Below are 26,026 nucleotides of genomic sequence, written 5' to 3'. Positions count from 1 at the left end.
AAAGCTGGTTGTTCCTGATGGATGAACGCCCACCGACGTCATCCGCTAAACGAAATCCGCGATAAGCTTGCCAACCTTATCTATTTTTACCTCAAGCTAGATATGAACAAACAACATCGACCAGGACGGTTTATACTTGCAATATATATCTAAGTTTCCAATCGGACAATACTCCCAATGATAGCCAAGCATTTAGCGTACACAAGCTATTCAAACCAACCTGTAACAGGGATCGAATCGCAATAGCAAGTATCAGCCAGCCAACATATAATGATACAAAAGAGCATCCCAGCCCTCATAGTTCCGCTGGATCGGACGGCAGAAGATTAACGCCCATCGGGAGATCAGCCCCAGCCCCGTTCTCGACTTCATTAATAATGTCTTCCTCGGTCAAAATGCCAATACCGCTGTCAAGCCGCCTTCTATTCTTACCCCTCCCAACCTCCACATCGACGAACCTGGTCATACTGACTGGAGTGATCGGCTCGCTTGGAAGAGGAATGCCGTCTGATTGAAGATCATCTGACTTCATCTCCCAGTTTGCGGCACGGATCTTCGCCTTTCGTCGCTCTGAATTGACGGTTTCTTTCATGAAAGCAAATGACCGAGCTTGATCCGCAGCCCATCTGTCCAGCAGGTTGTCTCTGGCCTCCATTTCTAGTCGCAGCTGCTCTTGCAGCCCTATATTGCCTCGATGCAGCTTTTCTGCTTCTGACTTCGCAGCCTCAAGCGCGGTGGTGAGCTCCGAGACCCGGACATTCAGAAGGCCGATGTCATTTTCATGATGTTCGAGTTGCTCGGCTAGCTTTTGTTCTAAGCTTTCGATAGCTTCCCGTCGCTCCATTTCAATCGACTCTACCTTCGCAGTAAGGTCGCACGCGCGGATTTGGTTCGTCTCCACTGTCCCTTCGAGTTGACGAATCCGTTCTTCCAGCTCAGCAACAGCAGACTCGGCCGCAGAACGTGACCTTTTCTCGTGATCCAATCTCTCCTCAAGTTCGGACACATGCTGGCTGTGCTGCTCTTGGGAAGCGGTCCTGTCCGCCTCAAGTTGATTCACAAGGATCTCAAGCCCTTTCACCTCTTCACAATATTTGCTAAGCGCTGCATTCAGCCGGTCAATGCTAACAACTTGTTCTTCTCCTTCGCGTTCGAGCTCCTGCATTCGCATTCTCGTATGCAGCATGTCGCTGGCAGAAGCTGCCCTCGACTCTTCCAGATCCTGAATCTTCTTTGTTGCGATCTCGTACCGAGTCAAAAGGTTGTCGAATTGGCCACGCAGGGCCTTTTCGCGACTTAGCGAGCCCTGGTGGGAATGACGCTCCTTCTCCAAGTCCTTTACCAACAGCTCCACCCGGTTGACCAGCGCGGCCAATGTGGCACTTCCATCTTCCAGACCCGCATTGGCTGTCTCTCCAGGTAGTGCGCGCTCAAGACCGAGACGCGCCGAACGGAAGCGATGGCGCATCTCAGAAATGATGTCCTTCACCGTAGTACCGGAAAACCCCATATTTGAAAGTTCTTCCGCGGCTGAACTCAGAGCACCAACAGCGTCTGAGGCACGACTGACGGCCTCGGTGAGCGCAGGAACAAGTTGAGCTAGGAAATCCGGAGGCGGAGAGGATCGGCTGAGGTGCTGGCCAAGAGATGTGCCATCAAATGCAGAAGACTGAGCGCGAATTGCGTCGAACAGGTCCTTTTTCTCTTTCCTTGCAGTTTCCAGGTCGAGTGAGAGTGTGCGTATCTCTGCTTCTTGGTCCTCATCAGGCAAGTGAGCTTGGGTACCAACGTCGGTAGCTGTATTATGAGTGTGCAGGATTGAAAGATTGTCCGGGGATGGGAAATGACTCCTATCTAAACCACGGATGACAGGCGAGTGGGACATAAGGATAGTATCGCCTTCGAATGCACTGTCATTGATGATGATTGTGTCAGTTGTGCTGAAGGAATCCTGTTCATCTTCATTTTGGATCGAGGAGAATGAGATCTTCTCCCTAAGAATACCGTTTTCGGTCTCCAGACGTTCGATTCTGGTCCGTGGTGACATGGTCGAGGGTTCATCATCCATGTGCCTGACTTGACTCTCATTTTGGGTAGTTTTGGCCGACTCCAGCTCCTGCTTCAACGCATCCCTTTCGCGCAGCAAGGACTGGATGGTCTTTTCGTAGTAAGCAGTCTCACGTTTCTCGCGCTCTATGTGATTGATCTCGTCACTCAAACCTACACGGCATAGTCGTCGCTTCGTCCGAGGATCCAGAATCTGCCGCAAGGGCGTAAACTGCACCACTTGTTCCGAAGTTGACGGGTCCTGCAGGTAGCGGGACCGTGCTAGAGGAGCAGAGCGCCGCCGCATGCGGCGGCTCGGGCTGCAGGTAATACGGTCTGCATCTTCTTGATCCTCAAACGAGGTACGAAGGAGCGCGGGTGTCAATCCCGTTGAATAATCGTGTTCCTGGACTCGAGGGCCTGGATCCGAGAAGCGCACCCTTTTGCTCGGTCTTTGGGGTGTCTTGCAGGTTGATGAAGGTACCCTTTCAGGGACCTTCTCAGAGGACATAGCATCCTCAAACTCACTTTTCCTCTTGCACGAGAAGGGAGGACGAGTGTCAGAGAGGGGAACGGAGGTCTTCCGACTTTGGCTGCGAGTCACTCTGGCAGCCATTCTGCACTTGCAGGTCCGATAGTAGAAATAGTGAGGTAAACAGGACGTCTATCTGAAAATTGACGGATTTCTTCGAAAAGAACTGAAATGATGTTAAAAATGTCCAAAAGTGATGATACAGCTTACTCCGACTTCAGAAGGATGACTCGGGGAGTATCTTATCTCCCAGTAGGTAAACAAACAAACAACGCCTTCATCTGAGACAGCACTTGGAGAGAAGTATGAGACAAGTCAGCGAGGGGTTATATGTAACTCATCCAAAGATGGAAGGCACAGGCAGCAACCCTCACTGGCGCCTTCCCTACGCGTCGGTATGGATCCATATTTCCCAATCTAGAAGAAGTAAACAACCCGTCAGGTGACTTGGAGCCTAGAATTTGCCTCCCTATATCCAATCCGAATCATGTCTTAGCCGTTCATTATGAGCACTGCTTTACCTTTACTTGTCATTATTGTCCGTCGGGTGGAGTGACCGTGTCACGATTACCTCTAGTGCTGGTAGAGTCAAGGCAACCATAGATCACGAGTCGGAGCTGAACTAGAAAATCCAGTCCACAGTCCTGCATACCTTATCGCCTTATCGAGTTCTTGTTATCTTATCGGTGACACCAACTGGCCAACAACGCAGTGATCAACAGATCAACACCAGCGTCTCCCCGCACCAGTCCCGGTACAGGGAAAGCGTTTGGATATCGCATGCATCACGGTATTTCGAGAAGAAGAACTCTCCCTTGCTGATCTACCCCGCTAACGGCAGTTGTATATCGACGCAATTCGTCTTGATCCCATCAAATACTCTACCAGCTACTGCACGAATGATGTCATTCGTCGATTCCCTGGAAGCTGAAATGCCATGCCTGCCATATTACTAGTTTATTACCCCTCATCTATCTTTATCTCGGGACCATAGTTGATCCTATAATTTGTCTATACTTTCGTCCGGGCACGCGAAGTACATCCGCTACAGAGAGGCCGGAAAGCATCGCAGCTATGGATGGTGATCTGAATACCTCGGCGGACTCGCTCCAGCTGGCAGGCGAGCTGCATGGACGGGAGCAGCAACACCACGATCCAGAAAGCTTAGCTACGGACACTAAAATTGATGAATGTCCGGAGTCACCTCTGCTACAGCTTCCCGCTGAACTTCTTCACCAAATTCTTTCGTACTTGTCGGCGACGGATCTGGCCCAAGTGTCAGCAGCTTGCCGTTCCCTCGCCGAACATGCAGCCAACGAGCTCCTGTGGGCCGATCTGGTCAATGCCCATCTGCCATTCGAGATTCACGACCCGAGCCCTTTTGAGTCATTTCGCGACCTCTACGCGGCTTACCACCCGTGCTGGTTCATCCCACAGCATATAATCTGGTTTTCGGATACGGAGCACACAGGCAACCTAATTCTGGCGCGATATGATCCAAGGAGAGGAGTCATTGAGGCATATCGGGTTATTGCAGAAAGACGTAGTCGTCCATTTCAAGTGTGGGAATCCAATCCGGATGTCATGGTCCAGCCCTTTGATCCCAAGGTTAGTCTCTGGTTGGATGACCCGGTTCTCCTTTTGAAGAACAACCATGGCCGTCTGCCGCGCTATTTACACGGTGAGACTCGCATGCCAATGGCGATAGAAACACAGCATGTCTTCAATGCTTTCTCGTTGTGTTCTTCAGAATCAGCCCCGAACCTGCCAGTAGACCCTGACAAGCAGTGGCCCCCGCCGACCATTCCTAGTGAACATCGGGTCTACCGGGATATGGAAGCACAGTGGTCGGATTGGGACCAGCATCCGCGACGTCTAGCAAATATGTCAGAACACGCGTTTCGGATTCGACGCTGGGCACATTTCCGGCTCGGGATGCCTATGTTTACGGCCGGCCGGAGCGAAACACTGTCGACTTATGCTACACTGGACCCCGGCTTATATACTCCGACGAGGGAAAAGCCGTATCAAGGCATCTGGGTCGGTGACTACTCTGCTCATGGGTGCGAGTTTTTGCTTTTCCTACAACGGGACCGGGATGCGGAAGCGTCCAGCTCCTCTGACGAACCAGAACCCGGTCCCGACGAAATCGTTCAGAAAGGCAGTCTCGAGGCGATCAAGCTCACAGGAGACCCGAATGTTCCTCGGGGTCAGATATCTTTTATTGCTCCTGACATTGGCCCGGGAGGTGTGGTTCGTGTCGCAGAAGAGGCCTTGTTCCGAGGGTGCCGAATTGTCCGGAGCAAAGGCCATGTGGCAGGTCTCGGGTTCAGAGATGGTAGGCTTTCAATCAATATGCTTTCTCGTAAGAAAATGTATTGACCCCTTCGACTCCCATCAGACACCTTTATCCCATCGCAGCTGATATTGATATCGCCCGATTGCGTCGCTCTTTACTGGGAGGCTATGGGCCACATGTCATACTTTAAAAGGCTTGACATTGATGCGCTTATTCAGACATGATTCGCCTCTTGATTTGGCAATAATACTCCCTGGGCGGAGTACAACAGAGATAGCACAATGAACCAGAGACCAACCATGATACATGCGGGATTGACGGACCTTAGAATGATGTATGTATTCGCTTATGCTTCTCTGATCCGTGTCATGACTAACAGACGTGGTGCTCAGCTGAGACGGACATTGGTCTGAATCACAGATTTGAACAGACCATACTATGTTTTCGTCCCGCGGCGCGACTGGTACAATTGACCATGTCTCGTTGCGAGAAGGTTGAAGCGATGATCAGCCAGCAAAGCTATGAACACTGACCATGCCACCGAAATTGATCTGCTAAGCGGTTCGAAATCCCGAGTGGCACGGGTCACGTTACTAGTGGCGAGCATCTGTTTACGGTTCGAGGTGCAAGTGACTATGGTTGTTCAGCTTCTGAAATTGGAAGGAAAAGGATTCGACGGACGTAGAGATATGTATGCAGGACTCAAGAGACACGAAAAAAAGGCATCCCTAACGCCATAGTCTGATTCAATCGAATGGAAATGCAAACCAGAATTCGTCAATCATGAAGCAACACCACGCTGCTGGGTAACCGGGATACAAACCGCGCCCGAATGGCCCCTCTTTCTACATGTTTAATCCAGCGTAACAGATCAGAGTTGGGTATGGTATGTCCGACGCATCAACTCCAACAACAAGCATGCAAACAGGCCGCAGTGAAACCCATCCAAAGTCGGGGACCGCCCGTCCCTCGCATCGTACACTTGCGACTCCGAGCCCTCCACAACAACCAATATCGAGCTACGATCACCGCTTGCGTTCGAAGAAACTCGTGGACGACAGCACAGCAACCGACTGATCCATGACCCACTCGCCGACGCCGAGATAGTTATCGATCCATTTCTTAAAGTCTTTGTTATCGGTGATCTTGTCAGAGTCGAGACTGGGGCTGTGAGAACCCCACGCGACCCGGACCAGGGCGCGGGGTGACAAATTAGCTTCAGTCCATCAATACCCTCTCCACAATCATAGAACCGACAAAACGGGTCCATTCGAGTCGCCAGGGGTGTAAAATATACACAGGGAACGGGGCATATTTACGTTAAGCCAGTCGAGCGCTTGATGCCTGCCAGAAAGGCAGAGACTATAAGAAGTACCCATCAGCCGTCATTCCCTTCTGCTTTGCTGCAAACTGGATAGAGAAGTACTTACGGAGCACAGCGTCAAAAGCGTAGTGAGTCAGGCGTCCCAGCTGCACCGGATCCTACATCAGCATATCGGCATATCTCAGAGCACTCGTCGGGATAGCTACCCATCTACATAGATAGTAGGCACCCAACGCCGACAAACCAAAACATACCATGATGACTAGAGCCGAGCAAAACACAGCTCCTCAAATTTTTCCAGAGCTTAGCGGCAAGAGTAATAGCGAGGAGGAAAGCTGTACAATTCACTTCAGCGACGTTCACTACTAGCAGTCAAGAAAGCAGAGTAGGACTTTGTACGGAAGACAGGCGGAAGTCGGGGAAGGTGGTGAATGTGATAACCTCGCGTGGGGGGCAACCAGACTGGCCTTTGCCGCTCCACTTCCACATGACAAAGGCTGTTTTGCTGGCAATATCAGTAGGTATCCAAGAGGCGGTGAGTGAGGTGGCTGGGAGAGGCTGGTAACCACAAGTAAGCAACTGAACATTGGTTGTTATTATGCATGCTTACTCATTATGCTAACGGATGCACACGCAAACGGAAAGAGGACTAGTGATCTGGCCGGTGTGCGCATCGGTCCTGTTGCCAGCGGCTGTTCGCTAGCCTCAGTACTCCGGACCTAGCTTCGCTTTGAAGGCTGAACAACCAAAGGCTGGAGCTCTTTGAAAATTTAACAAGCCAGCCAATCAGAGCCTGAATCTGCTCGGTCAATTCGGTACTTGACTCTTAGGTATTCTCAGCAGCCAGAAGGGATCAGAGCGAATCTGTGGTCCCCATCCACCAAATCCTATCAATATCTTATTTTATGTACCTACTATCAACAGAAAGCTGATGTCAATATTTCGCAGTCGTGCATTTAGGCCAATAGTCCTCTTTGCTAGTAGTCCGTGAACCTTTCATTGCTCATCCAGGCAGATCTTTCCTGGAGTTTATGGGGTGCAGGGCTATTTCTTTTTATGCTGCGACCTGATAACAGCATTCTGAAGATAGATAAGACTAGTAATCAAAATTCAAAGATGTGATTAATATTAACTCGCAGTGCACTAACTAGTTACCCGTCTATTAGTAGTACTACTCAGACCACAGTCAACAGACTGTAAACTACAGCGTAGATAATTTTCTCCTGCCCGCGGGGGCACTAGACGGCCAACAGTATTTTCCCTCCCGCGCACGACGGAGCCTGACTGGAGCCCCTCTCTCCCTCCCTCACCGGAGCAACTCTGGTCCTGGTCCCTCTTTTTTTATCGACACTGCTGCTCTGCTTTCACCTCAGTCCAACTTTCTATCCTCTCCTCTCTCCCCTCACCACATCATCCATCTCAAGCAATTCCTTCTTTTCATTCATTCTTTCAATTCCATCAGAGGAGTCGTACAAAATGGCCGCCAGCACTTCTCTTGACCACCTGAGCAACCGTATGAAGCTGGAATGGCACGCCAAGCTGAACACGGAGATGGTTCCTGCAAAGAACTTCCGTCGCACCTCTATCATTTGCACCATCGGTATGTCAGAGCTTCTCAATCTTATCCTGAGAATATTCGCACTCCTACGAATTGTTTGGCATCGCAAGATACTGACGTCGGCTATCTCCGCAGGCCCCAAGACAAACTCCGTCGAGAAGATCAATGCTCTGCGCAAAGGTACGAGCGGGGAATATCTCCTCAGACTCTCTCCGCCAAGTGTATGAGCTGACAATATTCAACAGCTGGTCTCAATGTCGTTCGCATGAACTTCTCTCACGGCTCGTATGAGGTTAGTCTGAATTCAGCGCCCCAATAGCTCGAGGGAAGGCTGCGAGCAGAATTCTGACGTTTCTAGTACCACCAATCTGTCATCGACAACGCCCGTGAGGCCGAGAGAGTCCAGACCGGACGTCCTGTTGCCATTGCCCTTGACACCGTGAGTTTCATGACATCCGGTGCTTCCCGACGCCATTCAGCTCTGACTCCCGCATTAGAAAGGACCTGAAATTCGTACCGGAAACACCGTCGGCGACAAGGACATTCCTATCAAAGCCGGCCATGAACTCAACATCACCACTGACGAGCAATATGCTACCGCCTGCGACGACAAGAACATGTAAGTATACTGAAAATCCGAGCGTTGTTGACATGACCCCGGAAAACCACAGCTTTCGAAAGAGGCTATTCCAGGAATCCATGTGCTGATGAAAATCTGGCAGGTACCTCGACTACAAGAACATCACCAAGGTGATCGAACCCGGCAAGCTGATCTATGTGGACGATGGTATTCTCTCGTTCGAGGTGCTCGAGATTGTTGACGACCAGACCCTGCGTGTCAAGTGCCTGAACAATGGCAACATCTCTTCCAGAAAGGGTGTCAACCTGCCCGGCACCGACGTAGACCTTCCCGCTCTCTCCGAAAAGGACATTAGCGATCTCAAGTTCGGTGTCAAGAACAGGGTTGACATGATTTTCGCCTCGTTTATCCGTCGCGGAAGCGACATTCGTCACATTCGTGAAGTCCTTGGTGAGGAGGGCAAGGAGATCCAAATTATCGCCAAGATTGAGAACCAGCAGGGTGTCAACAACTTCGATGAGATCCTCGAGGAGACAGATGGTGTCATGGTTGCCCGTGGTGACTTGGGTATCGAGATTCCTGCCCCCAAGGTCTTCCTGGCCCAGAAGATGATGATCGCCAAGTGTAACATGAAGGGCAAGCCTGTCATCTGTGCCACTCAGATGCTCGAGTCCATGACATACAACCCCCGTCCCACCCGTGCGGAGGTGTCGGACGTTGCCAACGCTGTTCTTGACGGTGCTGACTGTGTCATGTTGTCCGGAGAAACTGCCAAGGGCAATTACCCCACCGAGGCTGTCAAGATGATGTCCGAGACTTGCTTGCTTGCAGAGGTCGCTATTCCTCACTTCCAGGTCTTTGACGAGTTGCGCAACCTTGCTCCCCGCCCCACTGACACCGTCGAGTCTATCGCCATGGCTGCCGTCAGCGCCAGTCTTGAGCTCAACGCTGGTGCCATTGTTGTCTTGACCACCAGGTATGTAATTTTGTTCTCCTCTGGTTGATCGAATTTGGCTGACGGAGTTGATTCTTAGTGGTAAAACTGCTCGCCTTCTTTCCAAGTACCGCCCTGTCTGCCCTATCATCATGGTCACTCGCAACCCCATGGCCGCTCGGGTAAGTCCAATGTCATCTTCGTCGTTGGACAATTGAGCTTCGCTAATTCGTGTTATCAAGTACTCCCATCTGTATCGTGGTGTCTGGCCTTTCACCTTCCCTGAGAAGAAGCCCGATTTCAACGTCAAGATCTGGCAGGAAGATGTTGACCGCCGCCTCAAGTGGGGTATTTCCCACGCTCTCAAGCTCGGCCTCATTAACAAGGGCGACAACATCGTCTGTGTCCAGGGCTGGCGTGGTGGCATGGGACACACCAACACTGTCCGGGTGGTCCCAGCTGAGGAGAACCTTGGCCTCGCTGAAGAGTAGATTCGATCATGACTGCCATTTTCGGTGGATAACACGGCAATGACCGCGGTCGGATCATGTTGCGACAAGGGGCTGTCTTGTCTTAGACTTTGTAGATATGTCTCGACGACCGATGAACTCGCGCGCACTCCAGACAATCACCCATCTTTCTCACTGCGAGGTTTCGCCTGTGGACATGATGAGACATGGAGACGAAACCATAGCAGCCCGGAGGAGCTTGCTGTTTTCACCATTGAGTTTGGATGCGCGAGAGTGGACGCTTACCCTGGGGAACATAAATTCGCTGTGGAATCTTGTTTTGAAGCGTTGATCAGCCATCGTTCAGGCGGGAGTCTCCTAATGCTGTATTAATGAATTGCTCATGTATATGATGAGAACGAAAATCAATCACTGTTCAATCAGCGGAAGATGTTAGTAGAGCCTTCTATGTTAGTTATGTGGCAGCGCTTGTCACTGTTGACTTTGACCGGTTACGGCTGGATGAAGAATCGCGTAGACCAACTGGACGTAGCAATCTCAAATGCCGCATCAAATGCCCAGAATACTCATCACTGAGGGCAGGCAAAGGAGATAATCTTTCGCAGCAGGAGAGAAAAAAGAAGGAAAAGAGAGTCCAGGGAGCGATGCGGGGAAAGACCCTCGCACGCGGGTCAGGAACAGGAAGACGCAGCTGAAGCCGAGGCTCGGCCGACGTTCCTGAGGCATGCGTGTTTCTCTCCGTCAGATCAGCGACCGTATAAAAGCAGAGATCCACGTCTCACAATAAGAATCAAGAGATAGGAGTATGGATGAAGAAAAAGAGATTTCCTGTAGGATTGAAAGACGGACAAAATAAAGATACTCTGACTGATCTTCATTGAAAAATCGAGCTGCTGAACACCCAGGGCAAATCATATTCCCCGAGTCTCCCCACGGTCGTCCCGAAATCTGCCGATTGTTCGGTTACTTTTCGCCCGGTGAAATGGAAGCTGGAGCAGATAGGACTCTGCATATAGGTAAACAGTACTACATTTGACAGCTTGTTTCAATCTTTGTTCAATATGTCTGTATCTAAAAGCTTGATTGCTTGTCTGCCAGGTGCCATTTATGCAAAAATATTCTCAGGAGTAAACAGAATGGAAAGTCATGTGAGAGTATAGTCACCTGTCGCTGAGTACTCCATGGGTTATGTGCTCGTGTCGTATGCATATCTCGATAAAAACAAATCAGAAGGGAATGTACAATGCTCTGAGAGCATGCTAAAAAAAAAAAGACTCAGAGGTCCTCTGTGTATGTTCACGGCCGCTAACGCCTCCCTTGAATGCAAGTCATAGCCTCTGGCAGCGTGCCAGTTGTAGATCAATTGTCGTAAGCTCGTAAGGTTGTCGTGGTCACTTCATCCGTCAAGTTTGGCTCTGAGAACCACCGGAATCACCATTAGCATCTACATCGTCACCATCGATGATCTGAGGAGCCTGAGGTAGGTGATGGATATGGGCTTCCGCAGGATTTCGATATGGTTGGGTTGGTTGGAGTTGATGCCAGCAACTGGGAATGATATTAGCGATTAGTGCCAATCAAATCCCTGGAACCACATACCTTGGTGCTTGAAGCACATATCGAGCCATTGCCTCTCTGAATCGACTCTTATATTCCTTGGGACTCGTGACAGTAGGCCGATTCTTCCCTCCGCCAGCAAATCCTCGGTCCTTGATCCATGATTCCAACTTTTTGTCCCAGGTGTACGTGCGAATGCAATCAATCACACCGACCACCAACTCCGACCGACTCTCGTCAATGGCAATCATCAACGAATAGTCCATAACATTTTGGCGACCCAAGAAGAGGGTGTCGTTCCAAACGCTCTGGCTCAGGAGCTTCTTCGAGTGCTCCCTGGCAAACAGTGGTGTTTCATAGATGAAGTCCACCATGTTCTCATCCAGGAGCACTTCGTTGCGCTCCCCTGTACTCTGGACTTTGCGATTTCTCATCGATCCCTTGAGATCGAAGATCCGCGTCGGCACTCGATCGTAGAAGAGATTCTCCATCAAGAGCAAAAACCAGTTGAACTCTGTTCCTGTGGCGGGATTTTTGATGATGACTTGGTAGAAGCCAAACATCTTTGCAATGGCAGAGGGCAGCTCGTGGAATAGCGCTTCAGACATGATCTGGAAATACGCCGGAGCAAACTTGAGAAATGCCTGTGTTTCGATAGGCGAAAGTGATTTCAGAATGAACCGATCATCCAGGGTCTTCAGGAACAAAGAGTTGGTCTTGCCCCCTTTGGAATCCCATTTAGCGCAACGAGACAGTGATTCCACAATTCGCTCTGCCACTCCACACTTTTTCCGCAGGGCATCGAACTGCTCCGCATAGAATATCTTGCATAACATCTTAGCCTGCCCTTCCTGAAATTGGTACTTGAGGTGAGTGCCAGTAGACCTCAGCAATGCATGTTCAACTCGTGCCTCATTGATGGCGTCCGAGCCCTCCTTTGAGGTCGGCCTCTTTTCGTCAAGTTGCTCATATCGTCTCTGAATACTGGCTAGCTTCTCTTTATAATCGCTTGAGGCAAGCGCGAATGCAACCAGGGAGCTAGGCTCATCTTCTCGCACAATGATATCGCAATCTGCGAACACATGATCGGACATGCTAAGGGGATAATCGAGAGGTGTCCAACCACTCGCAGAGCGCTCCGACCAGAAATTCGTTAGCATTTTCAAGAGGTTGCTTCGCTCATGTTTCGGGAGCTCCTTGAGATCGAGCTGTTCGTCCTCCGGAGACAGCTTAGCCAGTTCATCGTTCGAGTCAGTCGTGTGGAGGTCCTCGGCTATGGCTCGATCTTCATCGCTATGAATCTCCTCTTCACCCTCTGAGACGGTTGGGCGATCGCCTTGGATTTTATCCTCAGTCGAGGACGGATGAGCGATGGAACACTGCGAGACGGATTCGTCCCTAGGCTCTTCTTCCGAAGTTCTCTCCAGCAATTCGCCGCTCTCTATGCTCGACTCATTGAGCGGAAGACGTGGTGTCGAAGGCATGAAGTCCTCTCCTTCGCCCGAAGGCTCTCGCTCCTCCACTGCGTCTCTAACATTCTTGTAGACTTCCACAATCGGCTTTGACGATGCCAAGGGGTACGCCCTCGAGTGTGTGCCCTTAGCGGCTCGTTGCTGTCTTTCTCTCTGGCGCTCCTTCTCGAATTCGCGGCTCAGTTGCTCGAAATGTTTGGCCAAGTTCGACACACGGGTACTATTCTTTCTACCCGGGACAGACCGAGGTATGAGCGATGGACCGGGCGCTAAACGAGAATTTCTAAGCGCAGTGAGGCCGAACCGGTCTGAAAACTTTCTGTCAGAGGGTTTAAATTTGGATTCCGGGTTTGCGCTGGAGATGTTGTCTGAGCCGCCAGTACCTGCAGCTCCTGCCCTGAAACCGCGCAGCGGCACATTCATCTTTGCTCTGTCCCTTTGGCCTTGCAATGGCTGGGACTGGGCGCGGAGAAGTGGTGGAGATGTCGCTTTTCCAGTGCGTCGAACAACCCCTTCAGCGAGCCGAGGGATACCTGAAGGGGTGGGTTGTTTTAATATACTTGTAGGCCTTTGCAACTCTGTACCCAAATCTTGATCTTGGCTGTCCCCTTGCTCAGTAGAAGGATGCTCTGGCGAAACTTTGCCTGAATCAGCGGCATCCGACATGGCACCGGTGATGCCCAGGCTGCTGGCAGATTGCGTGGTTGAAGGAGTTACCAGCTCCGACAGAGCCGATCGAGCATTGGATTCAGCGCTCTGGGGGCCCTCCAGCTCATCTGTCTCGGCTGCAGGAGGAAAAGAATGTTCTCTCTCCTCCGGGCTCGGCGACGACGGTAGTGCCGCTTCATCCTTGTACGAGGCAGCTTCTTGGACATTCTTTTTGCCCGAATCTTCTTCCACCACGGATACGAGGACATCCTGAGCTTTCTCGGGTGACAGTGTCATACGACGCATTTGGCGCGGTTGTTCAGGCATTTGGTCATGACCATTTTCGGCCTCGGTCGGCGTTGTCGGAGGCTCCTCAGTTGACGTGAGAGACGTTACGGAGGAGTCCTTATCAAGGAAAATCTTCTTCAATTGCAGAGTCGCCAGCCGCCTAATGTCTTTTTCTGACGGGAAGAAGTTTTTCTCAAAATCAGCAAAGGCAGTATCCCATTCCACGACTTTTTCTTGGACTGAGCGGAGGACTTCATTCAATGGAGTCACTTCCCAGTATCGCGAGCTAATATATTTGTCTTGTAGCTGCTTGATCAATGCGGCGTGGTCCTCGTTGGCTTTCTTAGTCAGTACCTCAATCTCGGCCTTGCACGCGTCTGCCAACTTTGGAACGACACTATCAACGTTGATCCCCTTCAACCGTGCTTTGACAGAGCCCATGAATCGGTTCAGACGCCGTTCTATCTTGAGGTATACCTCGTTTCTCAGTTTCAAGTCGTTGTCCACTTTCCAGGTGACCCATGTTCTTGGAACAATGATTTCAAGCAAATTGATGGTGTCGTAGTGAATCCGCAAAGCAACGTCTTTGTAGCCAAAGAAACGAAGATGGTCACGTTGTAGATCGTGAGGGCAGACACCAGCGCGAGCGTGTAAGTTCTTGCTGTAGAAAGAAAGCTCCAAATACTTCCCAAAAGAATATTTCCAGGTGCTATCTGACATGGGAAAGACTTGTGTTTCATTACCGCAGACTTTGCAGCAACTCCACATGAGAATCGTGTCCTGAAGACCTCGCAATTTTGATGGATAGGGCTGAACAAATACGCTTATCTGAGCCTCTCCATGTACGTATTGACGGTGATGTTCAAACATCCGCTTCTCACAGCCATTTGCTGTGCAAATGGCGTTGGCGTTCTGGCAAATGTCCTCCACATATTGTCCAAGAGTACAGTCCGGCTCGAATATCGTATCGTCACCGTGCTCGTTATAGTACTCAAGAGCGAACAGATCAGGGCCGGAGCAGGGGATGGATGTTGTAGTGCAGACCAGACTAAAGAGCACGACTATATTCTGATGGGCGTATGGATCGAAGAGACCGGAGGCGCCCGAGATGTATGCTTCCCATTGACGCTTTTGAGTCTGAAAGTGATGCAGGGCGTTGTCGTATTCGGCATCATGAGCCGCATGCAGAACTTCCTTGACTTTTGGAGGAGCATTCTGTGGAGATTGATGAACCATTTCAGGTGTTATGAGAATAAACTTTTGCGACTTGGCCTTCTCGTCTGAAGCTTGTTCGGAGCCGAGGTCCTGATCACGAAGACGCTTCAAATATGCGAGCCTTCTTTCCATTTCTCGAGCACGTGTAAGAAGGTAAGGAGGCTCAAACTTCACGAAAGGGGAAGCGGACAGGATTTTCGTCTCAGTATCTCGCACAATATCTTCGTAATAAGTCGGCATGGGAACGTCATCGGGCACTTCTGTGCCATCTGTTGTAATAGCGGTCTTGCAGATAGAAGCTGGATCGCTTTTCTTCTCATCCAACCCTCCTTGGGAGCAGGGCGGTATGATAGCAGACCTGTTTTCTGATTTGATCATCGTGGATGATGTCCCAACATTGGCCGCTTCGTCGGCAGCATTTGAGGCGCTTTCTTCAATTGACGTAGGGATCTGGGCGAATTCGTCTCTCATCAAGCACGTTTCAAGGCTTAGATTATACACAACGTACACCATAAACTCTGTTATCCGTTTCACCTTTGCGAGCACATTATGGTCGCCTCCGCGAAGAACAATTGTGCAACCAAGCTCTTTGCGACAACCGGAGATGTACATATAGGTCTTCTTATGACCGTTGTACACGTATGTCTTGACATCGAAGCTGCCACAATCACTATGCACTGGAGTTGTCACGAGTTTATCCATAGAGGTTATGATCCTGGTTTGAGTACACCGAGAGACGGCTTCAAGCACGGACGATTTGACATTGTAAGCCGTCGCAATGTTGGCTTTTTCTAGCAGTTCAAGCGCCAAGCCAGATACATTTTTCTCAACCAGAAGTAAATTGGGCCGCAAAGCAGCTATTCGGCTGACAAGATTTTCGAGGAACTCTCGCTCTTGGCGAATAACGGGCTCTAAACTCATGAAGTGTTGCTGGTGGCGAGCGTATTCAAGAGGGAAAGTGATAATTAAGATCCGTGGATGGGGAATGCTTCGAGGCATGCTTTTGAGAGCGAGGTTCTTGGTAAACACTAAGCCTGATACGTAGGACGTGTCACCCGGGCGGCCGCCCAAAACCTTTTTAAGCTTAACATAGTGCCGAATGTCCATGTCATCGCCGTTCTGGACGTCTGGAACGACTTCATCGGCAGCTTTGAGGAGGATAGGCAGAAGTGCAGTCTCCCAACTGTTAGAGTGAGGCACGGAAGCATCCTTCAGCAGCTGGCGAAGGAGTTTGCGAACATGTTGCAGGCTAGCTTTATTCAACTCTACCGGGGGAGCCCCCGCTCCTCTCATAGATGAGCTTCTGGTCATCTTGAATCCGCTCGCTGTAACTCCAGTCGGAAAGACATGACCGGCAGCTGTGGCATCATGTGGATTTGACACACTGTCCTTCGACGCTCTGGGAGAATGGCGGTGGATACTGCTTGCAACGCTAAGATTGCGCCGACGGGAAGGGCGTGGCAAATTGACAGCTCTCGAGCTGGCGTAACTACCTTCATCTCCATCACGCGCAGAGGTAATGAAGCTGGCAGCGCTTCGCTCTCCGAAAGCAGACCGACCCTTTTTCATGGCAGCCAAGAGGCCACTAAACGTCGTCCTTTCGCTGTCGCCTCCGCTCTTCGACAGAGAGCCCTCCGAGACTGCAGATAGCAAATTTGGTTGCTCATCCCCGCTTGATGCATCGTCAGAGAGATACTGGGCAAGGTCTGGGTCGATAATATTATCTTTGTGAAACGCAGGCAATCGAGCTCTCGCGGAGTTGTCTTCCACAGTTCGCCGTTGAAAAGGGGCCCGATCATCATGGAAAGATTTGAAATTCCGAATGTATTGTTGGCGAGAGTGATGACGCTTGTGACCCATTGCGTGCGGGCGTCCGTTCAGGGTTGATTTGAGGGATCTTGACGACGTAGGTCTCACCAAGGGTCGCTCTGGGCTGATTTCAAGCACGGCTGAACGGCGGTTATGGCCTTCCCCTGCGCGACGCGTTGCTGGTATCGCCATCGTGGGCGTCTTCATAACGTGCTCGATGGATTGAGAAATTATAGACGACGAGTCATCGTCATCGGCGGACGTTCGTGAATAATTGCCCAACAAGCCTAACTCAGAGAGCCTGGGATTTACCACCATGGGGCTTTGTTCGCTATCTGAGAACTCGGAAGAATCGTCATCATGTCCGTTGATCATAGCTTCACAAGGCTTGCAAACGCGGATCGATCCAGGTTGACCGAACCTGTCGCCTGGTATCAAAAGGGTACACTTGGAGTCGAAAATCTGGCCACACGTCCGACAATGATGCTTTCGTCGAAATGTGGAGAAGGTTTCGCCGCAATGAAAACAATCTTTTGCATTCTCATCGCGCATCCAGAATTCTTTGCTGAGTAGCTTGCTCCTGAGTTGCGATACAACCCCATCACCTCCAGCATTTGGACGTCTATTTCGTCCGTTCTGACCGGGAAAAGAGTCCACAGCGGTATTTATAGGCGTCAAAGCGGGATCGGTTGAGTGATTTTTGGACGTACCATAGGCCGAGAAGCGGCTTAGGCTGGTCATACCTGGTCTATCCTTGGGTTTATCCTTGGCTGGAGCCTTGGACGATGAGCCTAATTTCGGGTTCCCATCTATCGGCGACAAGGAGGTTGCGCCTGTAGATGGACCCTGAGAATTATGCAAGGAACCAGCCCTGTTACTAGGCAATTGAGAAACACTGGTCGTTCCAGAGCTCGCAGTTACCGAAGCGCGATCGAGGTTGAAAGAGGCGGCGGAGTTCGACCTGATTCTCTCTTGAGAAGATGACGTCCCCTCGACTTCTCCCTGCATGGTATGTTTCGTCGTTTGCAGCGGCGCAGGCAATGAAGGCTCGAGATCATGTGAAGTATGCCGCTCTAGTCTCTTTGTACTGTCGGATGGTTGACTTGTCAGCTTCGATTTGTTGCTGGAGTCTAATGCCGCATGTCCTTCGTTGGGCAGGTGGTGGGCCTTCGCCGAGAGTGCTGGTGAGTGGGTTAGTCGCTCGCTGAAACCGGACGAACTCATCGAAGGAACATAAGGATTCTCCTCTCTCTCAGTACCCGTAGAGCCCATGGTCTGTAGGCTGCTGGAAGATAGATTGACGGAAGTGTTGCTTGAGTAATGCATGGGTTCCTTGACAGCACTAACATGAAGTTCAGTAACTGTCGGATCTACGGTTGCTGGATTGCTGGTAGATTTCGGTAAGGGTACGGTAGGGGATTTTAGTGCAGGCGAGGGAGAAACAGAGGCCTTGGAGGATACGCTTGCGGGTTTCGAGGAGAGCTTCGAACCTTTCCCTGTAGGCAGATCGTGAGTGTTTTGCGAGCTGCCAGGCGTTGGAGATTGCAGCCTAGACCCCTGAGAAGAGCTTGGGTTGAATTGCTGAGCCTCAGCCATGGGACCTGTCGAATCACCAGCGAGCTTGGGAACTGAGCGCTCTGATGGTGGACTTTTGATTGCTGGTCCGTCAGAAGCGCCTTTGTCCGACGCCTTCCCAACACCGCTGACAATGTCTCTCATTCCTCCTACAGAAGTTCGAAAACGGCTGTACAACCCACTCAAACCACCTTGCAGCTCTGCTGAAAGATTCTTTTCTTCTGTCGCGGAGGCCGGAACTGGAGGGCTAGTGAAATCATTGAATACGGTGAGAGAATCCGACTGATAGGCAGCCGTATGTATCTGGTCAAGGGCTGCATTCAGACTTTCCCGTTCAGCCTGAGTTGAGACGGAAGCTCGTGAACCTCGTCGCCCAAGGGGGAGGAAGATGGATGACGCGGATGGACTTGACGTCCCTTGAGACTGTTGATAGGCCATCTGAGTTCCTTGTGTCCAAGCAGCGATGGCACTTTTGTTATACACTCGAAATATGAGACAACCGTCAGTCTAGCTCAGTATGTGTCAGATTTCGGAAATTTATGTGCGTGAGCTGCTGCAGAACAGCTCGCTGTGGTCCTGAGGCGCAACAGTGAGTGAAGCCTGTGAGGTAAGCATGGAGCCTGAGCTGATAGAGTGAGCATCATCCCAAGACGTGATTTACATTATGAACAGATATGGGACCAAAGGCAAGGATGACTATTTCATGGGAAATGTCAAGAGGAGGAAAGGAAGTTGATTGTTGACTGATGCTGTGTTTCTGTTGCTTTCCAACGATGCGGGCGGACATGTGCGCTGCTGCCCAATGACGTGGATGTGGCTGAGGCATTCTGTGGCTGTGGTGCAGTTTGCCGCTAAAGGTAGGCGGTCCTTCGCGTGGAACCCGCGTCAAGCATGAAAGGGAAACATATTGTCCTGAATAATAATAGTGAATTAAGTCCAGAAGACCATGGTCAGTCCATTTTTATACAATGAGAGCGCCTGCTCAAGCATTGAAGTGATCTAAAATGGAATGCATTGTATTATTGCAGACTGTCTGTCCAATTCCAGCAACCACTACTCCGTACTACCATAAGATCTTTCAGTGACCTTGCAATAATACCTTGACTTAGCCTCTATTTTCACGGCCTATGATGTTTCCTATGATATTCTTCATCCTAAGCCAATTGCCTAATCCGCACGATGGCTTCTTCAGAGATCTGGATCGCTCCTCTGGTTGAACGATTGCTAAACCAATACCTCGACGAACCAAAGAGCGAAATGTGCTTAGAAGATGATGGAAGTAACCTACGCTTCGCAGATAATAGTCCGCATTCGGCTTTAATAGTAAAGGTAAGTAAGCCAAACTCAATATCTATTGAGCAGACTTTACTAAAAAGTTCATCTTTGCTACTAGTGGACGGAAGACGACAGATCACCCATGCCCAATTTGACGGACACAAATACCCAGATACAAGCGATCCTTGCTCGAGAGTCGCTAGAAGAATATCGTAGGGACTACCCTGACCAACCGTTGAGCAAGGATGTTATGCGAGGACATACTATAAACTTATTGGATTTCGAGCTTGTGTTCGAATATACCACCTCAGAGCCCAAGCTTCATCTATACGTCAAGCGTTTCAGCATCGCATGGGACAAAAGCAGGTTCAAGGGGCCACCACAGGGCAGGATAATCAGAAGAAATCGTGAGGTGTATGACGTGATGCTATCTGCCCTCCAAAAGGCCAAGTCTCGAGAGACTGCCACCACAGATAGGGCGGGCAATGGGAACCGCTCCGATGAGTCAATCAAGTCGCAGGAGGGCGAAACAGATGGACTGAACAACTCTCAAAACCAGATAATGTCCCAGATGCCCCCAAAGCAAGCAGTAGAGCTCTGTGCCAGTGCCTTTGCGACTGCGAAGACGCGTCTGGGTTCCTTAAAACCCCCTGCCAGGCCGGCGCAAGACTCACAACAAAAGAAAGACAATGATACGAATGTTGTTGCCTCAGGAAGGGATCAATCTGCTCCTGACGAAGCAACAAAACAGCCTAATATTAACCGTTGCGCCGCACATATCGATGAGTTGTCCGCAGGTTCCTTGGTTTTTGACCCAGGTCAGAACGGCAATGCAACCGTCAAGGAATTTGATCAAACTGATACCGACACTGCTGGTCAAGTAACAGCTAAGATCGGAAGCGGCAAATCGCCTTTCGAGACCAAGACCCAGGAGAGAGCGTTGACAATTTCTAACAAAGAGCCAGATCACAAATTGGACAAAGAGGCGGTCCCCAGCCAGATCGTCCAGAGAAATCATTTGGAAAGATTTGATGCAATTGTGGAGACTCTTCCCACTGATGTCCATGCCAGCAATGCAGACCCTTGGGATGGTATGACAGAGATTCGAAAAGAAGACATTACTATACCCAAGGATCAGGCAAAGCTGCTAGACGAGCAGGCCAAGCTTTGCTGGTTACCACCAGCCCCCGACCAGGGCTATCCGCAACCCAACGTGCCCCCTTTGCTCCTAAAGCAATGGAATGAGATTGCGTTGCAAAGAAGTATTCGGGCGGAAGAACGTAGGATCAAGGAGTTGGAGACCCTGGAGCTTCACGGCTCCCGTCCGAGCTCATCAGGTGCTACCAGCTCCTCCGACTCGGAATATGAGACCCCAAGCGGCGATCGGATCGAATGGTCGCAATCTCCTCCGCGGGGTCGGGACCTACCTGCGGACAGTAGCCCGCCTGAGGCAAGACAGGTAGAAAGGCCTGCTATGGATAGAAACAATGGAGGAAATGGCCCGTACGATCAGCCATCCAATGATGTGGAGCAGGAACGACGGACAGACGTTCATCAGGAAATATCGCATGAACAGGAGGAGCTTGAGCCTTTGCCAGAATTTGCACGAGAGTCCCACAAATCTGTTGCACTTTCTACCGAATTGCACCTACAAGCTAGCGGGGAGCCTCTTCCTCGGCTTGATGACGGTGACGATCGAATTCACCTGCAAGAACCCCAAGTTGAGTTAGACCGGATGAGTGAGGACTCGGTAATGGATACGTCTGTTCCTCGTCCGTTGGGGGTGGACCCAAGTCAATCAGAGCAAGAGATTGGTAGCTCAGACCCATCGCTTCCGGGTTTGTCCACTCAGGTGCAAGTGCAGGTCATGGAAACTCCTGCTGCACATCTTGTTCGGTTCCGCCGGCTTACTCAAAGCACAGGCGATGCAAGCCAGGAGTTGCAACAGCCAGAGCAGTCATCGTTCCTGGCCGCAAAATCGTCTTCTCAATCACGAATTTGCAATACTTACCATAGCAATGATGAGGCGAAGAATCATCACACTGGTCAGGACATGTCGAATTCAACTCAACCGCATGGGACTGCGGAATCCAGTGAACTCAATATAATGGAAACACAGCTCAGCGGTGGGGAGTGGTCATTTCCAGACAAGACTCCCTCGAATTCTGCTCAAGTGTTGAACTCTTCTGGCCCAAGGGACCGTGAGCCGAGCGTATCCATCACTGCATTCCCGGGCCACACAGAAGAGTCGTCGAACCCATTTTCGTCATACCGAGAGGCTCACTCTTCTATGCAGACAGACGATGGAAATGGAACATCAACCGACTTTCCGAGCCCCACTCAATTTACGCCTACTATGCATCGAATGCCTCAGTTGAAACGAGGCGCATCTGAAATTGAGAGGGAACGAACTCCTCCTTCGAAAAGACCAAAGATAGCGTGTAGCGAAGGCGGCGACTCTGTCCAAGAGCTTGTGTTCAAAGTAATTTCACGCCGAGAAACCTACATCAACCGCTCCGCAGACCACGCTGAGGCGCAGAAAGTCTACGAGAAGTTTCGGAGTGACTACCCCGACTACGATGGCGACTTCAACCATTTCGCGATGTTGTGTTCCAAACTGCAGGCACTGAGGGCTAAAGGACATTTCCAAAGGTCGTTCCTCTGGGATGATTTTATTATCATGCACTTGAAGGAATATGAACGTTACCTCAATCAAATGGCGGCAGCTGATGTTAAGACACTGGAGTATGAAAATTTCTTCGCCTCCTATATCTTGAGGCCGTCTTACAAAAAGCGCAGTCTCACAGCGAAAGGGATTGAAATATCTGCTGCGCAGCATGAACTTTCGAGCGCCGCCGGCGTCCCAGCAACCCCACGGCGTGAAACAAACACTTCATTCACCGGCAGCCTTGTAGACAGATTCTCCAACTTCCACACGCACTCCTTTGGAGCTGAGACGCCAGGCTCACAGTCTGCAACCACGGTTGATCAACTAACGCGGAGCCCCTCGCCAGCTTCTCTTAGAGAGCCAATTCGCGACTCATCCGCAAAAAGCCGGCGGATGGTTGAGGAACCACTTGATATGGAACCGACACCTACCAAAGTCAACCGTTCACATGATCCCACTTCCAATTCACCATCCGAAGCGATGGCTGATCCGCGGCACACACCTAGGCATCGCGACACGTCACAAAGAGGCAACCGCATGGTCGAGGAGGAGGAACTACGTGATACGCAGGTGACACCTAAAGTCACCCGTTCACGTCACGTACATGGCATTCCCGGCCGAACAAACCCTTCACTGGCTAAAAAATCTCTGGAACCGCAGGTAACCAGTGGGGTTCCTCCTTCGTCCGATGTCAATCGCGTAGATGATGACGCGCGCAGCATTCCTGAAACCATTCCCAGCAATGACGAAGTCGAGCAGGGCACGATGGACGAAATCCACGAGAATGCTAGCGTCGAACTTGGCGATGACGAAACTTCCGCCGTTCCAGCGGCAGATCAGTCCGACGCAGGATCTGACGCTGTAAGCGAGGCCGACAGTTTTGACGAAGACTGGGTAGGGTGGCACTGCCGCCGGCTTCAAAGCACAGGGCCGTTTTGGTCCGACGATCCCAACACGCCATTCAAGGTATTGGCCCGAGCCGACGCGAACGTGAAGTCCGAGCTACTGCGCCGTGGCATGGCCCGTTTCCCTGTCGACGAGAGAGGAGTCATCCAACCGCTAGTTGACTATCCGCCAATGGTTTCATTGCGCGATTTGCTGGACGGGCCTGCGCCAAGTCCTACGCGTCCGCCAGATGAACCGCAGAGTTGATCTTCCATACCTCAGCTCAGTACTTCCGTATATCGGAACCGCCCTTCTCTGTGGCTTTTATAAGCAACCTAACCCCGTCCACACCTATTATGAAAGTATTTTACAGTTGTTCACTTATTTTGTTTTCTTGCTTCTCAAGGTTTCAGGAGGAACGGTCTCGGTGCAGAGTATATACCCATTGATACAGTGTGGCGTTCAGCGAAAATAGAAAGATGATACCAATCTACACGAAATGGAAAAAGATAGTCATAATCCATGAATTGAAATATAGGGAGGGTATCTATGTCGTAGACATCAATCTATCTCCAGCCTGAAACCATAACCAGGCTCTGTGGCAGCAAACAAGCAAATCCAGTCAAATCAAGCCACCCGAAGCAATATACAGATAAATCCAGAATCCAGCACTATCCATATTCGTAGTACATTTCTTCTACTCTGACAGAGAAATGTGTCATCGAGCAGTTTGTTTCGCTAATAATCAAAAACGCCAGGATGCCGGTGTAGTCTTTTCTGTGGTATGTTTTTGAATATGTCCATGTCAGCTCAAGAGCCGTTTGAGATCAAAGTTAGACATGGCGGAAGGGCTCGTAGGCGTTGTTCCTCATATTCTGCATCGGAACCTGGCTACCGTGAGCCGGAGGAGGCGGGTACGAAGTGTTGCCAAAGGCGGCGGGGGTCTGGTTGGCCTGAGGACCAAGAGGCTCATAGGTATAGGGTGCCTTTTCGGCGGTGACGCCGCGGGTCTTGCTGGAGCCGTGATAGGGGGAACGGCCGGAGCAGCAGCATGAGGAGATGATCCAGAAGAGGCTGCCGGCGAGAGAGAAGGCGACGGCCAGCCAGGTAGCGACGTAGATGTTCTTTCCCATGTAGCCCTTGATGCCATAGTCCTTGAGGGCCTCGTTAAAGGTGCCTTTCAGAACGGCGAAGAGGGCGGTGGACGTGACGGAGGCGGCGGTGATAAAGAGGAAGGAGACCTTTGTGCTAATGTTAGTGACGGGAATCTAAAGGTATGGAGGAAGGGAAACGTACAGCTGAGACGAGGCTGGTCACGCAGCTACCCCAGCGACTGCAGATGGCAAAGAGACCGACGACGAGCTCGACGACGGTCGCGATAAAGGCAACGATGTAGGCGATGAACATCCACTTGGACACGTTCTTGTAGACATCCAAAGCCTTGGACAGATCACTCGGCAGGACGTCCTCCACACCGGTATTGTTGAGTTGCCAGACTGTGATGGGGTTGAAGTAGAACTCGGCCTTGGGTTTGGAGCAGTTGGTCGTCTTGTAGTTGCCGTTGCTGACATCTCCATCGCAGTAGCCCCAGAGACCGATATCGTAGAAATCCTTGATCTTTAGTTGCTTTTGTGCCTCGTCGAGGGCCTTTGCCAGGTCGCTACTCGAGACATCGACACCAGCTGATTCGAGAGCGGAGCTCACCGCTGATGTTACTGATGACGAAGTGGTCAGGTTTTGGAGATCGGCCTGCTGAAAGTTAGTCTTGCACGGATTTGGCTCGTCTGCAGGACAAACATACTCTGAAAAAGTAGAGGTTATTGAGTGTGGATGAACTAGACTTTGTGCAGCCCAAGCCGACAATAATGATGCATACTAATGAGGCGATAGTAAGTGCATATGGTGTGAATATGCACGCAATGCGACCGCCTTTGCCCATAATGTGTGTTGGTGACGTGGAGACGGCTGATAGATAGTAGCTTCTTCTTTGTCCGCTTCTTATTCTTGCGACCCTTGAAATCCTTTGTATAAAGCGTCAATGAAAGGAACCTAAGCGTTGAAAGTACAATGAAGTTGAAGACGATGATCCAAGAGAGATGGAAGCTTGGATGGTTTTATTGTCTGCTTTGCGACGATCAGGACAGCCTCAGGCAACAATATCGCAAATTGTTTGGGAGGCGCAGCCAGTGACAGGATCAAACACGATCAGCAAGCCAATCAGCCGTGAGGAAATCAAGGCTACGCCACGATGCGTTTCTATAAATTGATCAGCTCCAGATTACGTACTCCCCCTAAAATCCTGTAGTTAACCAGCGGGATCTTGTACTAGTGTCTTTGAGGTTTCCACCGCAACCCTGTGGAACGGCAAATTACCTGCACTCAAATGCCCAGATGGGGTAAGGGACACGAAAACCTCGTGGCAGGAGCCATACCGCCACGTCATAAATGGTGGCTGGGCTGCTGGCGGAGGATTTTAACGTTCGAATCCACAGTTTCATACAACATGAAGGCAAATTCAGACACTGACGTTGGACTCCATACTCTGTGAAGAGTAACAAGATGTTTAGCAAGGTGCTGATACCCATAATCAATCTATATGACTCTTTGGAAACAACTCTATCTAGGAAATTTAAAGTACATTATCCAGCCCTGAATCAGGTGATCTACGGCCTATTCCACTGTCATTATCTGACTGCTTTCACAATGTAATATTCTCAGCTAACTCGGAGGGTGTGACAATCTCATAGACGATGTACATGCAGCAGTGTGCTCTTGGCAGATGCTATCATCAGCTGCCCATTCCTCCTCATAGTCTAGAACTCTACTTTTCCTGGATCGGCTGTCTATCCGCCTGGGGTCGTAGCTGGAGCTCTGTTACTGTCCGGTGAGTA

General features: G+C 50.6%; 6 protein-coding genes across 6 annotated transcripts; 3 read left to right on the top strand and 3 right to left on the bottom strand.

Moving 5' to 3' along the window:
• Positions 1–295: 295 nt before the first annotated feature.
• On the bottom strand, positions 296–2,662 carry Aud_004759 (uncharacterized protein; the record flags this gene model as incomplete). Its single annotated transcript, XM_043289696.1, has 1 exon — positions 296–2,662. The coding sequence occupies one exon, from the start codon at positions 2,660–2,662 to the stop codon at positions 296–298; it is 2,367 nt and encodes a 788-aa protein (XP_043145631.1).
• A 990-nt stretch (positions 2,663–3,652) lies between these two features.
• Positions 3,653–5,101, top strand: Aud_004758 (F-box protein; the record flags this gene model as incomplete). Its single annotated transcript, XM_043289695.1, has 2 exons — positions 3,653–4,916; positions 4,980–5,101. The coding sequence occupies 2 exons, from the start codon at positions 3,653–3,655 to the stop codon at positions 5,099–5,101; spliced, it is 1,386 nt and encodes a 461-aa protein (XP_043145630.1).
• Positions 5,102–7,677: 2,576 nt separating this feature from the next.
• On the top strand, positions 7,678–9,764 carry Aud_004757 (pyruvate kinase CDC19; the record flags this gene model as incomplete). Its single annotated transcript, XM_043289694.1, has 8 exons — positions 7,678–7,801; positions 7,895–7,939; positions 8,005–8,051; positions 8,118–8,198; positions 8,257–8,378; positions 8,482–9,315; positions 9,374–9,455; positions 9,516–9,764. The coding sequence occupies 8 exons, from the start codon at positions 7,678–7,680 to the stop codon at positions 9,762–9,764; spliced, it is 1,584 nt and encodes a 527-aa protein (XP_043145629.1).
• A 1,382-nt stretch (positions 9,765–11,146) lies between these two features.
• On the bottom strand, positions 11,147–18,745 carry Aud_004756 (1-phosphatidylinositol-3-phosphate 5-kinase FAB1; the record flags this gene model as incomplete). The annotated part of the gene is made up of 2 exons (XM_043289693.1): positions 11,147–11,291; positions 11,343–18,745. 2 exons carry the CDS (start codon positions 18,743–18,745, stop codon positions 11,147–11,149), a joined length of 7,548 nt encoding a protein of 2,515 aa, XP_043145628.1.
• A 741-nt stretch (positions 18,746–19,486) lies between these two features.
• Aud_004755 (uncharacterized protein) lies at positions 19,487–23,402 on the top strand (the record flags this gene model as incomplete). Its single annotated transcript, XM_043289692.1, has 2 exons — positions 19,487–19,636; positions 19,701–23,402. The coding sequence occupies 2 exons, from the start codon at positions 19,487–19,489 to the stop codon at positions 23,400–23,402; spliced, it is 3,852 nt and encodes a 1,283-aa protein (XP_043145627.1).
• Positions 23,403–23,968: 566 nt separating this feature from the next.
• On the bottom strand, positions 23,969–25,074 carry Aud_004754 (SUR7/PalI family protein; the record flags this gene model as incomplete). The annotated part of the gene is made up of 3 exons (XM_043289691.1): positions 23,969–24,376; positions 24,432–24,884; positions 24,937–25,074. 3 exons carry the CDS (start codon positions 25,072–25,074, stop codon positions 23,969–23,971), a joined length of 999 nt encoding a protein of 332 aa, XP_043145626.1.
• Between the last annotated feature and the right edge of the window lie 952 nt (positions 25,075–26,026).

Source organism: Aspergillus udagawae (genome assembly GCF_001078395.1).
Source record: "Aspergillus udagawae IFM 46973 DNA, scaffold_3, whole genome shotgun sequence".
Lineage (NCBI taxonomy): Eukaryota > Fungi > Ascomycota > Eurotiomycetes > Eurotiales > Aspergillaceae > Aspergillus > Aspergillus udagawae.
The sequence above is the reverse complement of the archived record's forward strand: the minus strand, read 5'-3'. Positions and strand labels throughout refer to the sequence as shown.